The sequence below is a fragment of the Chelmon rostratus genome, chromosome 10 (assembly GCF_017976325.1).
Source record: "Chelmon rostratus isolate fCheRos1 chromosome 10, fCheRos1.pri, whole genome shotgun sequence".
Lineage (NCBI taxonomy): Eukaryota > Metazoa > Chordata > Actinopteri > Chaetodontiformes > Chaetodontidae > Chelmon > Chelmon rostratus.
The window spans coordinates 9,608,493-9,627,246 of NC_055667.1; the positions used below are offsets into that span (position 1 = coordinate 9,608,493).

The following is an 18,754-nucleotide window of genomic DNA, read 5'->3' on the forward strand; positions in this document are numbered from 1 at the left end:
TTTCTCTTAACACTGTGGACCTTTTCACAGGTTGAGATAGCAGCACAGTTGTCAGATCACGTCATCAGGTTATCTTTTGTAATATCAATGTTTATCCTTATCAATTTCCTCTCTATTACAGCCCCAGAGGAAACCTGGCCCTATTCTGAGAGCCGCTCGATACTCTATTCTTGGCCTATTGTTCCTCCGCACAAAAAAGCTGTTGGGGATCCTTTTTGTATCCTCGATAAAAGGTTGAGTTTCTCTTGAGAGCAGATGAATGAACAGACTGGAGACTCTTATTCCTGTGACATTTCAGTGCAGCGCTGTAACACAAAACTGAGGCGACATTTCCGAAGACGTTTGCGCTGTACTGATATATGATCTCCACCACTGTCAGACTGACACACGCACGAAAAATACACAGACGGTTTTTAGTTGCTGTAATTTATTGGATGTAAATGCAGCTACATCACTTTCACATGCATTCTTTCCACAATACACAGTTATATATTATCCATCAGGTGTCTTATTTGATTACACATTCTTGGCCAGGCCAATGTACTGAGTTGAGGCATCAAAGACAGTGTAGTACTCCCTGATGAAGACATCTCCCAGGATCCAGAGCTGCATAGAGCCACCCTGGCCAAAGCCAGTGCTGCAGCCATCAGAGCTCTGTGGAGAGACAAGACAAACCGATTTACTTCCTCTAAATCTTCGTTATACTGTTAAAAATGTTCCTGTTGCGGAGGTCGGCAGGGGTCTAACTGACCTCAGAGACGTAGGCAGATGAAGGGACGGTGAAGGCGTGTCCGTTGAGAGTGAAGGTGACCTCAGGCATACTCTGGATGTTCTGGCAGTTCACTATGGCCTGTGAGAAGAACATCACGCACACGGCTGAATAGCGTATAGCAGCAGAAGTTGTATTTATTGGGATTTTACAGGTTTCCAGCTGGTGCAAGTAACCAAGTCCTGCTTAATTATTTTCATTTGAGTTTTGACGTCAGAGCTTAAAAGGTCTGTTTACTCTAGGTTCAGAAAATGGGGAAAATTTACTTCAAATGGTACGGTGTGATGGTATGACTCACCTCTCCATACTGGTTGGTTGAGGCTCCAACCCAGGAATTGATGTTGTTGATGTCACTGGTTGGGCCAACGATCAGGGAGGTACCAGTGTCAATGATGGCCTGGCAGCCGCCAGAGCAGGCCACAGTCTGTCCATTGATGGTAACGCTGTGAAGAGGAGCAGCAGAAGGTGGATTACAGCCAAGCTGGGATGCTTTGTGCAACTTATGTTTTGTTGTTAATATGTGTCTTCTTTATACCTGTCCATGCTGATCTGCCAGTAGGTGGCGGAGGACAGAGGGATCCAGGTGATTTGTCCGGTGTAGTGGCTGCTGTCAGTACCACCGAAGACCACCTCGCTGCCCTGCTGACTGTTGCTGTAAGAGAGTGAAACAATACAAATTAAACATAAATGTAAAGTCAAATGAGATGCTCCCAAAAAACAGATTTCCATCCTGTCAGTACCCGCTCAGGTAGACAGAGAACAAGGGCTGGGACACCAAGTTCTGCTTGATCATGTTGTCGAAGACAGGCACAACATTGTCAGAGGCAATGGACTGGAAGGCCAGGCCCAGGATGCCATCAGCCGCCATGCTAGCCATGAAGGAAGCCTCAGACTGGCTAAGTCCAAAGACCTGGTTGGCCACAGAGATGCCGCCCACCTGGATACACAAGACAGCAGTCAGTCACAGTTCAACAGAGCACAGAGATATGCCTGTTTGAAGTCTAAACAGACTACGCATTTTTTTCCAGGGCTTTTGGTTACCTCAACAGTGTCACTGCCCAGATATCCAGTCATGCTGCCAGTGCCGTACTGGATGGACAGACTCTGGTCGCCCCATTTGAAGGTGGAGGACTGCTGTGGGTTGAATTTCTTGTGGTTTTCTGCAGAGGAATGGTACCTTTATCAAATGTGCATTTTAGGAATAAGCCAAAAAACCTGGAGTAACTGCACACACATAACAGTGTTATGCCACCGCCTATACTTAATAAACTAGATTTGTTTAGAACTTCTACTTGCAAAATTAGCATACAGCAAACTAAAAATGCTGCATTACAACTTATTTTCCTAAAATCAAAGTCTTACCTAGTAGAGGTGCAGACTTATTAGAAGCAAAACAATATAATCATACTGCTGAGTCATTATTACAGATGCGTCACTATGTATGAAGCCTCTGACTGCTTAGTTTATACATGATTTGGTATAACAGTCCATGCATTATATGTCATCTATGTAGCATATTTCATTTTATAATTGAATGTTTTGTATGTGAAATGATTCATCTGCAAAAAAGCAAGTAACAAGAGTTGTCAAATAACTGTTGCGGAGTAAAAAAATTATACTGATACACAGTATTTGTGTAAATATAGTTAGTTACTTCTTACGACTGTGTTAAACACTATCCAAATGTTTGAAGCTTTTTAACCCTGACAGGCTGTGGTAGTCTCAGCACTCCGTGGTACTCACGACAGGCCTGGTCATTGCAGTAGACTGAAGGGACCCACAGGTTGGAGGAGCCGGTGTCAAAGATGACGGTGAAAGACTGAGGTGGGTTACCGATGGAGATCACTCCATAGTAGGACAACTAGAGGGACACAAGAAGACAAATTAACAAGTGACAGATTAACAGCTTGATTCAAAGCATAAAATATGAGTCTCTTTGTGTTTTTAAGTGTTGCAGGAGCAGCAGAGGATGTGACTACATTTTTCCTCCTGCGTAGCTTTGTATACCTGCTCTTTGTGCATTCAGAGGCATACAGGTCTCTATACAATGTCCTTAAAGCCAAGGCTACACAGGTCAAACAATAAGATGAATTAAGTCTAAATCATCTCTGCTCTGGACTTACATCAGCATCATTGGTCATTGACTCACTACCAGCCTGGAACTTGGCCATTGGGTTGTATGGATACATCTTCCTGTACTTGTCCCATAATCCTTTCTCCTGCAGGGTTTGCCTGGCAGTCTTTCCCTTGATCAGGGGAATCCTGCGTAACGAAAGGTGGATAAAGAATCAGCAAAATGCAGAGGTGACCAACATATTATAGCTGGAGAAATGAGGGATTACGCTCCATACTTGGAGCTTTGTGCAAGTTCGAAAGCTGTGATAGCTCAGTGCAGGGTGGCCTTTAGATTCCCCCTCAGGAATATTAGATGAGGAGATTGTCTTTCAGCCAGTTCAGCCTACTGAGTTTTAAAATGTCAAAGAAATGAAGGCACAGGTTGCTTTTGAAGCAGCCAGGTCAGACTCACCTATGCAGGCATTCGGAGAAAGCCACGAGAGCAGTCAGGACAATGAGCCACTTCATCTTGTCGGTCACTTTACTGTTAGACTCAGACGAGTGAATTTCCAGTCGCAGAGCCCGGCCCTTATATACAACATATCAAGGTTGTGCCCTTCCACTTATCTAAATATCATACATACCAGCTGGAGATAAGAACTATGCAACATGGTGATAAATTGTCTTTTATCTAGGAGCAAATATTCCAATAAACATGTGAACAATGAAGACATGTGCCTGAATATGAAGATATTTTGTACCAACAGTTTACTGTAAAAAGTTTGCTTTATAATGTGGAACTGATGTTTTGTGCATTTTTTATGCATTATATTGTTAAAATAATCTTAAGAGAAAGTCATTCAAATGTGCAAAAGTCGAGGAAAACACTTCAGCAAAAATAAGTTTTATCATCCATCAGATCATTGAAGTCCACAGCTTCTGTGTAACGTTGATAAGAAAACTTTCCACGTGTTTTCAAGGGTGTGACCTGAGGGTACCTGGGCAGGGTTGTCTGATAAGTGACTGGAATGGTGAACAAAGAGTATCAAAATGAGCGGTGACTTTTAAGATGCTTACTCAAGACTCAGCACACATACAGCAGTCTGACTTTGCTTAGCAGAGCTGACTTCATGTCATACAGAGAAAGCTGTTGTTGCATATTTAATTTTTAAATCCAAATTAAAAATATGTGGTTCAGAATGACTTCCATCACATTCACTTGCATTTGGTTTCAAAACATGTTCTTGCAATTAATTTATCCAATGAAATATTGAAAGTGACCTTCATCAAAGTATTTCAAGTATTTACTTAACTCTTAAAAATACTCCATTACAGGGAAAAGCCCTGCATTCAAAATGTGACTGAGGTGTAGAGACTTATTAACAGCAGAATGTACATAAAATATCAAAAGTGAAAGTTATGCAGAGAAAAGTTCCTGTCAGTGTGACATGTATGTTATTGCATTATTTTTAATAGTTTTGCATTAATATGTTAGCAGCTTTTTGTGTTGCAACCTGTTGAAGTTGAGCAAATTTTGCCTATAGCATTAATTTATAACAAGCCATTTATTTCATAATATCATCACTTGATGTACCAAGCAACTACTGTCTACAGCTTTCACATAAACTACAAATAGCTACAACATGGTACTTGAGTAAATGCACTCCGGTACGTTCCACCACTGTCAGAGCAACTCTAATGAATCACAGCTCATGATGTCTCTGGTGATTTACTGTTTTATGTTTTAGCCCATTAAATCAATTTGTTTTTACTCTAGAATTGCTGGAGCTTGTTATAGTTCCCAATGTTTTTGGAATTGCCCTTAAACTGACATTTGCTGTGTTCAAGTACTCAGTCGTCAGTTTCTTATACAGCAAAGTCATGAGCTTTCCGTGACCTTCATCATAATCAGGCTGATTAAAGCCACTTAACACTTCATGTTTAATCAAGCAAAATAAACTGAACATGGAAAAAAGCTCCACGCGGCACGTACCCAACGACAGTGTTGTTATTATAGATTTTTATTGACAACAATATTTATACATTTCTCTTGATACATTAACATAAAATGAGCATGAAAACAAAACAGACAGAGTTTCTGTTGTTCGTATATGACTTTGTTTTATTAAATAAGAAGTGTCTGATGTCTACTGTGGCTCTTGTTAACAGGTTACACTGTCTTGACATGTCTTTTTTCTGTCCTTGATCAGTGGATTAGTAGAACCCAGCCTATGTATTACAGTGCATAGAGTACACAAATGAAGAACCCAGTCAGTGAAGATTAAATATGTGTTTCTCATCCACAGCCTGTTCTTCACTCTGAAAGGCTGTTCCTGTTGTGCTCTTCTTCGTCTGAATGTTTGGGTGCCTTTAAAAGTCCATGTTTTTGAAGTCGTCGGTACATCTATACTTGCTATCATCGTACCTGGTGCACACCAAATGGGGGAGACAGGGGCAGGTGTGATGCTGCCTTTTGCCTGGATAGGGCACCTGAAAGTGGGAAAAGGAGGGAGGGAGGGGGAGTAATCCGACAGTTTAAATCCTTCATCATCTGACAAGTGGAGCTGCAGGTCTTAAAAAGCTGCTCTTTAAAAGTCTAAATTCCAAGACGAATGTGGTGTTAGCAGAACTAATTGTTGCTATCTCCAGATGGTCAGAGTGATGTATGGCTCTGATCGCCTGCTTCACTGTGGAGAAGATCAATAACTTCTGCAGTTATCAGCAGCTTTTCTAAAGCTTCAGCCAACCTGCCAGCGCTTGATATAATCTGATTTCCACTAACGCAGAAAACAAGTGTGGGCGAGAGAGAATAAGAGAATGACTGTGTGTGTGTGTATGTGTGTGTGTGTGTGTGTGTGCGTGCGTGTCTGTGTGTATTACGTTGTGAGGACATAAACCTGTTTACACAGTCACATTGTGAGGACTTATCTTCCTTAAGGCGATAAAAAGTCCCCATAATATAAATCATTAAAACTTGGGGTGAGGACGTGGGTTAGGGTTCGATAAGTCTTCAGGAAATAAATGTATGTCAATCTAATGTCCTCTGAAGTGATGGAAACACGACATTGTCTTTGTAAAACTTGACCTTGCTACATATTGGAGACCGAAACAAGTTTTTAACGAACAGAATGAGGACGTTTTTGGAAGGGCTGTTTGAGAGTTAAGACTTGGTTTTAAGGGTCAAGTTAGAATTAGGTTTAAGTTGAGGTTTTGCAATAAAATGTGATGATTCAGGTTAGGGTAAGGGTCTAGGAAATGCAACACGTCAATGAGGGTCCTGACAGGCATAGAAGTGTGTGTGTGTGTGTGTGTGTGTGCGTGTGCGTGTGTGTGTAGCAGAGAGCGTGATGCAGGAAGATAAGTGACATCACATTTCAACCCACCTTGTGGCTAAAGGGGTGGCATTCATCCCCTTCCACACCTCTTGGGACGCACATCCTCAGACCCCTCAGCCACAGACTGACGGCGCAGCAAAGACCAAAACCACACTGCAGGTCTCTCTCACAGGCCTGCAGACAGACCGACAGAGAGCCGAGGTGGTGGAGGCACAGACGGGAGAGAATGAAAGAGGCGGAGGGTCAGATGAAGAAGATGAAAAGCTTGCTTAATGCCAGTGAATCAGTTTTTTTTTTTTTATAATAGAGAGTCTTCTCATGTTCGTACAATGAAAGCAGTGTTATCCATTGCCTGTCATTTCCCTAATCCATTTACAAATGAAGATCAATCAGAGATTTCCTCTCATTTTTCCAGTGGACTTGAAGCGGAGGAGGATGTGGTCTCCTGCCAGTCATGTGTAATCACATTTTACAAAATTACCCAGAAAAGTGAACGGTGCTGTTTGCATATATAAAGATTGTTGGACAGGTTTTTTAGTTTGTTTGTTTGTTGTTGTTGTTTTTTGCATATTTATAGTTTGGATATTAGAAAGGAAACCAGAAAGGGAATCCAAAAATCAAAAGCGAAGGACCAGTAGCATTCTAGACAAACTGTATGTGGAGGTTGGAGTGCAGGTGCAGCAGGATTCACAATGCACAGACAGAGTTAAAGACGAAACAAGCAGCCACTGAATTCATCAAAAGAAAATGAATTGCCATTTTTCTTCAACTAAATGAAGTGTTTAAGTCGCAAACATTCGCAGGCTCCTGCTTCTCGAGGTTTTGCTGCTTTTCTCTGTTTTATATGGCTGTAAATTCAGTATTCTTGTCAAACAAGAACAACCTATTTGGTCACCTAACGCTCAGGAAACGTATGACGGATAGTTGTCACAACATGATGCAGAAGTGATTTATTGAGTAATAAAAAAATTATAACTGATAGAATAAGTGATAACAAAAATAATTCCTAGTTGCAGCCACACAATGTAAAGTGCCTCAATATACAATCACAGAAAGAGTCGATAATATTACTGTTATTTTTAATTTGGCACTACTCAAACGAGTAATTCATAATGTAGAGTAACTAGAAACTCCTCTGAAAAACAGATTAAACATAAATCTAATCAACTGCTCCAATAACAGAGCCAGAAACCCCTCACTCACCCCTGTGATGACGGCTCCTCTGGACCAGCTCAGAGACACCAGGAGGAAGGACAGCAGCACCGCCCTGAAGCCCATGACGGCAACTGGACTCTCTCAACACCCTCGACTCTGGACACCAGCTGTTCACGGTCTCTCCGGCTCCTCGCACTGGATCCTCGGCTCTCCAGTCAGTCATGAAGGTTCCCAGAACTCCTCAGAGGGGGGAGCCACACTCCCTCGCTCTCTTTATCCCCCGCTGACCCCCACCCAACCCTCCCTCCCTCTCTCCCTCCCCCCCTCTCTCCCTCCCCATGCCTGAGAACTCCCTCTCTGCCTGTTTCCTCAGATGCGTCGTCATCTTACTCATCCGGATGGCAGCTGACGGAGGCTCGGAGTTGTCCCCTCTACCTGTACGTCTTTGGGGTTTGACCATTCATCTGCTCGAGGCAAAGGCTGACCGAGTTTCCATGACTCAACTGGTTCAAGCTCACACAAAAAATCGGAAAAAGTTAACTCAACAATTGATGTCATTCATATGAACTAAACTGAATCCAACAGCTCCATGAGAGAAAAAGGGCACAGGTGCCGGGAAGTCCAAGCAGCCAGGACAATACAAATCAACATTACGGCCATATAATGAGTTTACTGAAATTACCACAGGCCGACTCATGGACTGGGCTTCACGTAATGCATGTGTGCATGATACCATGTTCTGTGACAACTGTCATAAGATGTAGCAAAACACCAATTATTCCACACCGAGAGAATAAGGCCAATAAGGTTGAAAATGAACAACTCTGTAATCACCGTGATGTGTATTTGTTGTGTATTTAGATACATCCATTTTAACACTAGAATGTGTTCAGCATCTGTCAGCTGTGGTCTATTGCAGGGAATAACTTGATTCAGCTGGTTTCCAGGTCTAAACTGAAGACAGAAAAACTGAAGAGGTTCTTTGATTTGATTCTTTCATTTGTTATCTGCATTTACTTCACTTGAAATTTGAAAGTTGAATTTAACCCCAACGCTTAAAGCTTGCGCAAATTTGGAGAGACTCCTTCTCACTGACATTGCTTATTAAACTACAGTGTCACTTGATTGATTCTGATAACAGAATCTGAAAAAGGCTAACTTACTTTGTGCTATATCACATAAATAATAGTGAAATCCCTGAATTATATTAGCCATTATATGGCATATGGCAGGCTGATGATACACCGACTCTGAGTCAGATCTCTATTTCGGGTTCAGCTCATTTGGAGATTTACTGTGGTTGTAAAGTGGCCATATGTAGCAAATAATGGGATCTAGTTTGTCTGCCAACCTCCCCTCCTTCAAGATTAAAGAATCTTTGTGTGTGTGTGTGTGTGTGTGCGTGCGTGTGTGTGCATGTGTGAGACACAATCATGTGTGTGTGTGTGTGTGTGTGTGCGTGTGATAAGGCAAGAAGACATCACGTTTGTGTGTTATAAATGATTCTGCATTCATAAACTGGTTGGAGTGTTTGCCTACGTGCACGCTCTGGCAGTGATGGGCAGCAGGTTGTCAGCAGAAGCGTCCGGGATCTGATTTAAACTGCGAGGAGAGAAATATGAGTGAGCAAAGAGGAGAGGGAAAGATAGAATTAGAGGAGGAGAGAGGGAACGTACCCCATGGGTTAGTCAGCAGGACATTACCCTGCTGCCGCACAGGTGATGGATTCCTCCAATGCGGTGGCCACATAATTATGTTCACCCATTTCTGCCCTGTCAGCAGCAGCACTGAAGCCTCACTGTCTTGGAACAGGCAGCAGAAATCATACAGGGAGGTGAGCCCAGGCAGCGGCCTCCAGCTACCTTCTGAAGAAAACACATTAACAAAATCCATCAACAAAAAGCCTGCGAGAACAAGGTTCTTGCTTTATACTCTATAATATATATAAGATAATATTAACTCCATATTTTATATTCAACAAAGAGCAGGTGTTGGTAAAGTTCACACTATGTTGGTGAATGTTTTAAGTGTTTATCATGTTGAATAATGTTTGCACCATTTTTTTATGACTAATCTGATGGTAACTGGGACACTCGAGATGATCTTGTTTCTAGATCTGAGTGTCAAACCAAAACCTCATGTTTCTCCAAATATCTGTTGATGACTGACTGAGGAGCATGTGACACTGGAGCTGTTTTAGGCCACCTCAGAATATTTGTGGGAGTCATCTGATTGTGACAGCCTGTGCAATGCGTGAGAACAAACTGGAGACTGGATTCAATTACAGTATACGTTATGTATTCCAGAGGAAAAAAGATAACTCGAGTAATGCAATTTTGTATTTATGCAGCCCTGAAAAATGAATTTCTCACTAGAGCTGGGATAAAGAGAGTGCCATATGCATGATGAAATATAGAGAGGCACAGTTTCATTACATTACTGATCTAGTTTAGAAATGATTTTAGTGTATGAGGACACAGCCACATAGAAGAAGCCAGGAAAAATACTTGCATCTTCAAATGCTGATAGTAAAATATGAAGTCTCTATCTATAGCTAGCTATGCTCACGTAGCCCACTGTATATATGCATGCTATACAGATAAGTACACATCGTACGCTAAATAATATCAATTCACTACATATGTATATTTTTTAATTTTTTACACAGTACTCTTACAGACAGTACTCCGTCACGTGTTTTGGTTGTCATGTTTATTATTTTACCGCGCTTCGTGTAGTTTGTTCCTCACAGGGACCCATAGTGCACGTGACTGTCAGCTGACGCCATCCGGAAGTTTCGAGGAAGCAGACAACCATAACAACTAAACTTCACACTCACAACTTGAATTTTGCGGCTATTTACGTTTGTTAAAAATGGAGTCGACCCTCGAACAGCATCTTGACGACACGTAAGTGAACACCAGGCTGGGCCTTTGTTTGCACTTTAAATTCTGGGGCTTTACAGACGAGTGATGGCTCTTTACTTGTCTGTGTTGTTCGCAGCATGAAAAATCCAGCAGTCGTCGGTGTGCTCTGTACAGATCAACAAGGACACAACCTGGGCTGTAAGAAAACGCCGATTTACTTGTCCTATCAGAGGTTTCTTAGGAACAATGTTTCTCAGAATTAATCAAACATATTGGCCTTTTACTGAGGGCGGGGTTAGGGTATTGGTCAGTGAAGCGGACCTTTAAGTTAGCTGCCATAAAATCACGCTAAAAAACTACAAATGCCTCAGACAGAAAACGCACGTTTCCTCTTGTGAATAATACAAACTGATTACGCGGTCTATGTTTTAACAGATCATGAGCTGTAATTAGTCTAAAATCTAAAAACTTCAAGTTAGCTTGTTTGAACTCACAACTGTCAAAGCATGAACTTCAGTCTCCACATCATTGTTACACTGAGCAGCACAACGCTTCATTTGTCCAGCAGCAAAGGCCGCAACCTCTCCAAACTGGAGCTGAAAGGAAAGGCGATTAATGGATGAGGACAGAAAAATGCTTGGCAGCTATTTTGATAATCTGTTAATTGCTTAAGTAATTTTTCAGGAACATGGCACAAATTCACTTGATCCAGCTTCCCAAGTGTGAATGTTTTCTGGTGTTATTTGCCTTCTAAGACAGTAAACACAGTATCTTTGAGTTCTGGACTGTTGTCAAACAAACATTTCAACATGTCACTGCTGGCTCCAGGAACTTGTAATGAGCACTTTTCATTTTTTATTGACTGACTTTCTATTGACCAAGAGATTCATCGAGAAAATAATTGGTAGAATAATTGGTAGAATATTTGATAATTTGAAATTTATGAAACTTTTTGTTTTGAAAGGGTATGACTTTAGTAAAAAATACTACTTTCGCCTTGATCACTGTGATAAAACCAAAAAACATGTTGATTTCACTCAAATTTGAAATGGAGCTTTCTACTTTGCAGACACAGCCCTTGAAGTTGCAAATACCATAGATGGATGGATGCACTGCAGTTGCTCTCAGAAGCTGATTCATTAGCACTTGTTTTGACATTTTCTTCAATACTGTACTATAACACTCTTTCATATGTACCAATCACCAGGCCGGGGCTCCCTGTCTGATGAACACGGCGGTGTCGTGTCAGTTTTGGCCAAACAAGCTGCAGCTCTCACCAGAGACCCAACAGACTCTCCGACTGTGTGCCTGGAGTCTGAGTCGGGGTGAGCACTGACGCAACCTTTTCGTCTTATTTGCTTGACTGACCCGCATCTCCCCCTTTTTCTTCTCCATCTCAGTGGATTTAAGAGGTGTGACTGTGGTTTTGATCAATGCTTGGAGAGATCAATAGATCTTGCCAAAAAAAAAAAAAAAAAAAAAAAAAAAAACATTTGAAAGAGATCCTCAATCAAAGATTGCACACTGACTGTGCTCCAAGTCTTGGCAAAGGAGTTTGTTTTCATTTGTGTGGCTGTGCTGCCACCTTCTGGACAAAACACCTTCTGGTGCAAGGCTGTCAGTGACCTCAGCTCCCATCAGTAGTTATTATTAGAAAGAAGACATTTCAAATGCAACATCTCATAGTGATTGTATACTTGCTGCAGATGACCCCGCTGCTCGTAGGCTCCTTTCTAAGTTTACAGAATTTGTCAACAAGGTGTAAATCAATGACTTGATGGCTGGCAAGAATGTGCCCGGCCATTCATCCATCCAGTCCATAATCGACTGACAGAGCAAGTTGTTTCAGTTTGGGTTTGTAGATAGAGATTAAAGGCCGACATGTAGATATTTCTTTTTTTTAAAAGGCAATTTTTTGCAAAAAACAACTTTTATTTGTTGCAGGTTGAAAAAGCACAGTATAACCAGCGTCATAATAATGATGAAAAATAATTGTTTGAATCAGAACATCGCCAACAATAGTAATACTTAATACTGTAACATTGATCAGTCATGCACTAACTAGTCCAACTGCATCATGTGCATAAAACTGAATGTGAATGACAGAGAGGTTTATGTAATTATCAAACATGCCATCCAGAGATAACACCAAAGCAACCTACTTCTCAGTTTATATCAGCATTGACTAATATGTTGTTTTGTTGTTCCTTTGTTCTGTAGGAACATTCTAGTGAGGACTCATGGGACCATCACAGTAGCAGTTCACAAGATCGCATCTTGAAGAAAGCACACCTCACAGAGGAGTTTCATGATAAAGAAATGTAAACACACGTCGAACAGTCGAACTCTGAGGAAGATCTTCACTTTGCAAGAGAAATTTGGAGTGTCTACATGTGCCTGCTGTGTTTTCTGTATATTCAGTTCCCGTATTTAAACCAGACCAGGACTGCTAACTTTCTGATGCTTGTAGTGTGAGTCCTTTCTTTTCTATAAGATTTGTGTGTCACCAATCTGTCAGTAGTGCTATTTTATTGATGGCATGTACAAAGTGGGCACATTAATGTGTGCATGTCTCTTTTTGTTCCATATCCTTAAATCTGAGGCAGTCATGCGGACAATAACAACCTTTAATAAACTTTAACTTGACTTTGTGCCTTCTTCTGCATTAAGTATTCATTATTTTCTCCTTTGCTCAGTGTCTAGTGGTTAACCAATTAACTCTCTTTGGCAGCTGGATGAAAGTCATGCCAGAAATGAGGGGCAATCATTGATTTTAGCTGCTGTGAAGAGGTCATCTCACACATATACAGACTGTAGGAACATGAAAGATTTAAGCGTAGAGTGGACCAGGTGGATGCTGGTTCACTCATCTCTGGATAATCAGAGGAATTTTTGCAGGATTGTCAGAAATGCTGCGAAAATTGAGGTGGCGCGTCGTGGTGGCGCACTGCTTCTAACCGGGACCTGGGTAAAGTCTGCGGTGTGTCAGATGTCCTGACCGCAGAGCTTTTTTCCCCTCCCTCTGAGCCCACAGATGAGGTTCATTGCTACGTCTCAGTCACGTGGCACTCCTCAGCGAAGGCTTTGCTCTCTGCGGCTCCTCAGCACTGCCAGCCTGCGATGTTGGGGCTGAAATGTGAGATGCAGCTCGGAGGGACTCGCTCATAGAAGCAAAGTTATGGCACGCTCATCATCGGAGAAAAAGGTCCCGCAGCAATTCCTCTGTGCCAAAAAATCCCTGAGCGGTGACGCGCATGCCTTTCTAGGACGCACAACTCCAGAGCGACAAACGCCCAAATTACGCAAATTAAACTGAATGACAATTAGGACAGAAGCGCGTCGAGGACTGAGGGACATTTCAGGTATGGACTGCGTTTTTTTCTTTTTCCCTTCTTTTTTTTTTTTTTTTTTTTACCTTTACATAAATCAATAATCATTTTAAAAATGAGATGGCTGCAAAAAAGCGGGGTTTTTTTTAAGATTGGAATTCGTTTTCTTAATTGGTGAAATTTTTCTCACTGCAAACTTTTTCAAGTACAAGTTTTCCTCCAAAGTTAAAACTTTTCTTCCACATTGCAGTGCAGATTTGTGCCTCTTTTTGACAGTGGTTACCAGATGACATCTTGAAACGCGCCGCTGAAGTGTCGCCGCTCCTGCACTCTGCCTCTGCTTGAGCGACTGTTTGTCGCCCTCCCAGCAGCGCTGATCTGAGTGAGGGGCACGATGCAACAGGCCTGTGAAGCGAAGATAACAGCTCCTTCGCTGCTGCACACGGTAAGACCTCCCTGTTTTCTCCCCACGGGTAATACGGTTTCTCGCGTATGCCTCCGTGGACTAAGCCAAAAGCTCGCAGCTCAACACTCTGCATTTACTACATAATCCCACAATTCCTCAGGACCGATGACTGGCTCCCCTCATAACTCCAGGCTGTGAATTTGTGTTACCTGATGGATGAAACAATCAGAATTCAGAACGAACAGGAATACATACAAAGAATAGCACAAAAGAGAAAGTTGCTTGAAAAAAAAAATGTTCTAGTAACTGAAGTAACTACATTTCTCTGTCGCACTTCAATTGTTGAGTGTTGTAGAGCCACAGAGAAATGCACGTTCTTGCAAAAGAGTAGTTCAGCTAAGAAACTCAATGCATAATCTGCACAAAAGCAGGTTATTGGCCGTCTTGGAACGTGCCCAAAATCCTGCTAGTTTGACTTGGTGAGTATCTTTTCGGTGAGCCTTTCAGCTCTACCAAATGTGTCCTGGTAGGATTAAAATATACACCTGTTCACTCCTGCTGATCAACCGGAGGGTCCGAGCAGGACTTTTCTTCTCAAGCATGTTCAAAGGGTTTAAAAAACTTTCACAGGCTACATTAGAGGACAGTAATGCTGCAGAGGTATCATTTTACATTTATCATGCTATGTGCTATATATATATATATATATATATATATATATATATATATATATATATATATATATTGTGACGTCAGCAGATGTGATGTGTGTGTTTTCAAACTACCTACTTTTACACAATGCAGACCTGGATGTTTTTTGCAGTGTCAAAGTGAAATTTGTAACTATTCTGCAAGCGGAATCCTTGTTTGACCCAGTTTTTTGTACAATTTGCCTGCTCTACCTTGAGGCTGATTTGCGTTCTTAGCCCAAAGCCCTTGTGGGCGGCCCATTTTAAGTTCAAAGACGCGTGAAACTGTGAATTATCAGCCATTTGGGCTGCGGTTGTTTACCGGAGGACACGTCTGTGTAGATCGCCCAGGTGTCAGCGTTTGTCTGAAAACTGAAAAAAAAAAAAAAGATTTAATGAGCTGTCCATCGTATCTGTGCATCCACTCAGTGCTTTTGTCAATACACAAATTGTTGCTTGCAGGGGTCTCGGCCAAGCTAGACACAAAACTGAAACAGAATGCGTTCTAACGGGACAAAAATGTTGACCTTCTAAACCTGTGGGGGTTTCTCCTTTGCAGGTGTTGATGCATCCTCCTCAGTGAGGATGCGGGGAGAGCTTGGGGTCAGTGACAGGGGGACATCTGGCTAACTTGATTTGTGGAGGAAGCACAATGCAATATTCTTGTCAGGACTACACACGCTGTATGTTAAGCCAGCCTGCTGACTGAAGCACTATCGCTAAACATCTCATCAAATACATATTATGTTACATACACTGTAATGTACTTATATACACTGTTATAAAAAAAAAAAAAAAAAAGCAATGGGGAGCATAGGCATTTGTGATCCCCGGAGGATGAAACTCTACGACTTTTGTGGCCTCCTGCCTTCAGGGCCGTTTACAGTCATCCTGTGAAAAATCTCAGCACCTATGAGATGTATTGGCACAAGGTTTTGTGCAAACGCGAAAGGTTCCCAGGTGATGAGTCTTGATAACCCTGGATTTTCTGCTTGAACCACCATAAAGCTCAACTTTTAGGATAAGACTAAGATAAGACACAATTCCTGGATAGATTTAGAATATTGTCAATGCTGAATGTTCCCGTCTAACATCCACGCTGTCGTCTGCAGACTGCTCCTTATGTCTGCTTTCAGAGAGAGATTGTGCACCTGCATTGATTTTTGCCTTGTTTTTTTCTCTCGTGTGATTGTGTCCCTTGTTACTTCTCATTGTCCACTTCTTGTTGCAGGTGTAACGCTAACCTCGATGCAGCCATAGTTACAAGTGCCCTTCAACCAACCTGAGAATGACACTCAGAGAATAGGACTCCAGAGTTTATTCATCACCTCCAGAGCCTTCTGGCGTACTACCAAACCAGTGTAAGAGGTAACTCAACATGCTGGTTTAATCAGCATATCTCTTATAGTAAACTGCTGATGCTGTCCCTCCTCAGTCCTTGTCACACAGAGATTACCTGTCTGTTTCATTCCTCTCCTGCACCATTAGCTTTTCCAAAAAAGTTTATGTATGAAACATGAATAAAACAGTGATAAAACAATGAATAGTATCATGATTGGGTATGAAAGGAGCTTCCTGGAAAGGATCAGTCGTTCACAAGTGAGGATGGAGCGAGGTTCACTTTGTGAACACGTGATTGTATAAAGGATGTTACTACATGGAGTCAGGAACACTTTGTAAAACCGCTGTCAGTAAACACAGTTCATTCTGCTTTTATTCATGTTTTACACAGCATGCCAATGTTTTAGGATCAGGGTTGTAACTTATTCACCACATTCTATGGCATTATAGTAATCCTTTGTGAAATTGGTAAACTTTAGCGAATAGTTCACCTCAAACATACTTTGCATGCGGCGCTCACACCCAGAGCGTCTCCTTCAAGAAAACTGAATCCCTGCAGTCCAGAGCAGCTGAAGAATACGGTGTAACATAGCAGGACTCCTGGCCAATAAACAAGCCTGTCTGAGTTATGCTGAATAAGTAGTTAGGAGAGGTTTTATCGATGTTGCAGTTTTGCTGTTCTTAACTAAAAGCTGGTTTGTAATGGCCATTACAAACATTATCGTCTGACATTCTGGACTGCAGGGGTGACAAACACAAAGGTTTGCTTTCCTTAAAATATTCTTGAACAAGAGTAATAATGATAAAAATAAAATAATAATAATAATAATAATAATAATAATAATAGTAATAAAGGAAATGAGTGTGTGAAAAGTGAAAAGTACTCACACGAGAAGAAAAGCAATCACAGAGACCAAACAATACTCACTGGTATCGAAAATTATTGTCTTGTTAGTGTGGTATTCCTCTTTGTCCTTGTTTATCGCTCCTCTGACTCAGACTACTGAAACATTAAAAAACAAGTCTCGTTGAAACCAGTTCTCATTCAATCAGTTGGAAACCTGCCACTGCATGTCTTATAGCAGGTTGCGTGATTGGTTTTCGACTTGCTTCTCCAGATTTTCCAGAAATGAGGCAGTCGTCTGATTGCAGGTTACTTGTGTGCACCTGGCGGAGTATAAAGAGTGTAGAGTTTGTAAATCAGAAACATTGCTACCTGATACTTTATGGTGTGAAAGTTAATTCATCTGTGCTGATTTAACTGAACACGATTCAAAGGCAGTGAAATGAGCCGTTGCACTTGTGCCCAGGATGAACTGTAGCAGTAAGACTGTGTGTTCAGGCAGAATCAGAGTAATGGAGAAACATCCGCACCCGTTTTATTCCATTTATGTCGATTGTTTCAGTACTGGTGTCACAGACTGGAGGTGTTCAGTCGAGTGGCTTCTCTTTGACATCGTGTGTTTTTTGATAGTGAAGTTTGGCTGCTCTCTGACCTGCTTGCTGTCCTGTGGCTGTCCTCTGTCTCGCCTCTCCTTTTGTCCAGGTGAACAATGAAATTTCAGAGCAAAGATTAAAAACGGCCATCACTACTAAACTGATTCACTGGTCGAACAGTTACAGACTAACTCAGCACAAGTAGCTAGCCTGAACCTCTGCGCTCCTTGCATCAGGTGAAAGGACGCCACTGTTTCTGTTTTTTAACTCTTTACTGGGGCTGTGTCCCAAATCTGTCATCTCATTCACTGATTCAGTTCTCCCTCCATAGTGGACTGATAGAATAATACTGTAGTTTTCTCCACAGTGAGCAGAAAATTGATATTTTGGATACATATGAATGTTAATCATTTCTGCATCGTGACTGACCGGTGTGGGGTCACACAACTGTAACCTCTGTATCTATTCAGTATTCACATGTCACCGGTTTATGCTCAGACTTCAGATCAAAATGTCAAACAATAAATTTAGCACAGTGTACGGTAAAAGGGGATTTATCGTCCTGACAGCCTGAGTCGGTTCTTTTTCTGCAGACATTGTCTCCTCATAGACAAATTAAGTATCAAAAGATCATCCAAGTCTCCTCTCATTCAAATGTTACAAATCTGATTATTGGGAAAATTGCTTGTTGGGGTACGAACAATTGATTGATCCCGAATTTCCCCAACTGGGGATTAATTTGGCTGTTTTATTAGGCAGCGACAGAACTATACTGAAGACTTTTCTTAAAGGTTTGCTGTGGAGCTTTTGGCCTCTAGTGGTGCTATGGAGCTATTTTTCTATTAGTGAATCCTTGTTTTGTTTTGACACAAATGCACGCCGGTAATCCCATGCACACTCTCCTGCCAATGATTTCACACACTTTCACCGATCAGTGGTTGAGCAAAGGGAGGGAAGACTGCAAGCTAGAAAAACACTAATGTAAACAGTGCTTCATGCAAAATACTTAAATTATTGGCTTTGCAAATGTTTCATGAGGAAGGAACTGCGCTCAGCGCTTTTGTTAGAGCTCAGGGATACACACGATGCATTTTGGCGAGTAACACTGAATATAAACAGAAACTTTTGTTTGTTTACAAAAAAGCACCACAGGGCCCCTTTAAGACTTGTGTTCACTTTGCAACAGTGCAGACTCATAAATCAGGCTCTCACAAGGTGGAAGTGAAAATGTCTGTTAACAGTATCTCATTGACTGCTGTGAGACTTTCCCACAGGAAATACCTTCTAAATGTAGATGTAAAAGTTTGAGAGACAATCTCCCGGTGGAGCCGTGCAGTAACACTGAGTTAATACCACACTACGAAACGCTCA

The 18,754-nt window shown here is 41.6% G+C and overlaps 3 protein-coding genes and 1 long non-coding RNA gene across 4 annotated transcripts; 1 reads left to right on the forward strand and 3 right to left on the reverse strand.

The window, feature by feature from the left end:
• Positions 1-410: 410 nt before the first annotated feature.
• On the reverse strand, positions 411-3,416 carry LOC121612294 (pepsin A-like). Its single transcript, XM_041945088.1, has 9 exons — positions 3,297-3,416; positions 2,893-3,031; positions 2,513-2,630; positions 1,811-1,929; positions 1,510-1,706; positions 1,305-1,421; positions 1,068-1,212; positions 752-850; positions 411-654 (listed from the first exon to the last, which is right to left on the reverse strand). Exons 1-9 carry the CDS (start codon positions 3,350-3,352, stop codon positions 517-519), a joined length of 1,128 nt encoding a protein of 375 aa, XP_041801022.1. The 5' UTR covers positions 3,353-3,416; the 3' UTR covers positions 411-516.
• Positions 3,417-5,194: 1,778 nt separating this feature from the next.
• prok1 (prokineticin 1) lies at positions 5,195-7,537 on the reverse strand. Its single transcript, XM_041946613.1, is given in 4 exon segments — positions 5,195-5,314; positions 6,208-6,333; positions 7,363-7,450; positions 7,452-7,537. Coding segments are annotated over 4 exon segments (420 nt in total).
• Positions 7,538-10,091: 2,554 nt separating this feature from the next.
• lamtor5 (late endosomal/lysosomal adaptor, MAPK and MTOR activator 5) lies at positions 10,092-12,827 on the forward strand. Its single transcript, XM_041945811.1, has 4 exons — positions 10,092-10,223; positions 10,318-10,379; positions 11,389-11,506; positions 12,402-12,827. The coding sequence occupies exons 1-4, from the start codon at positions 10,189-10,191 to the stop codon at positions 12,460-12,462; spliced, it is 276 nt and encodes a 91-aa protein (XP_041801745.1). The 5' UTR covers positions 10,092-10,188; the 3' UTR covers positions 12,463-12,827.
• LOC121612741 lies at positions 12,094-16,989 on the reverse strand. Its single transcript, XR_006007162.1, has 3 exons — positions 16,875-16,989; positions 14,928-14,977; positions 12,094-14,125 (listed from the first exon to the last, which is right to left on the reverse strand). It is a non-coding gene; the product is annotated as an uncharacterized LOC121612741 (long non-coding RNA).
• Between the last annotated feature and the right edge of the window lie 1,765 nt (positions 16,990-18,754).

Excerpts from the sequence above, each read along its gene's own strand:
- lamtor5 (XM_041945811.1), top strand. The coding sequence starts at position 10,189 with ATGGAGTCGACCCTCGAACAGCATCTTGACGACAC. Across the intron at positions 10,224-10,317 it reads GAACAGCATCTTGACGACAC|CATGAAAAATCCAGCAGTCG; the intron begins GTAAGTGAACAC and ends TGTTGTTCGCAG. Across the intron at positions 10,380-11,388 it reads ACAAGGACACAACCTGGGCT|GCCGGGGCTCCCTGTCTGAT; the intron begins GTAAGAAAACGC and ends ACCAATCACCAG.
- LOC121612294 (XM_041945088.1), bottom strand. The coding sequence starts at position 3,352 with ATGAAGTGGCTCATTGTCCTGACTGCTCTCGTGGCTTTCTCCGAATGC. Across the intron at positions 3,032-3,296 it reads TTCTCCGAATGCCTGCATAG|GATTCCCCTGATCAAGGGAA; the intron begins GTGAGTCTGACC and ends TTCGTTACGCAG. Across the intron at positions 1,930-2,512 it reads CTGCAATGACCAGGCCTGTC|AAAACCACAAGAAATTCAAC; the intron begins GTGAGTACCACG and ends ATTCCTCTGCAG.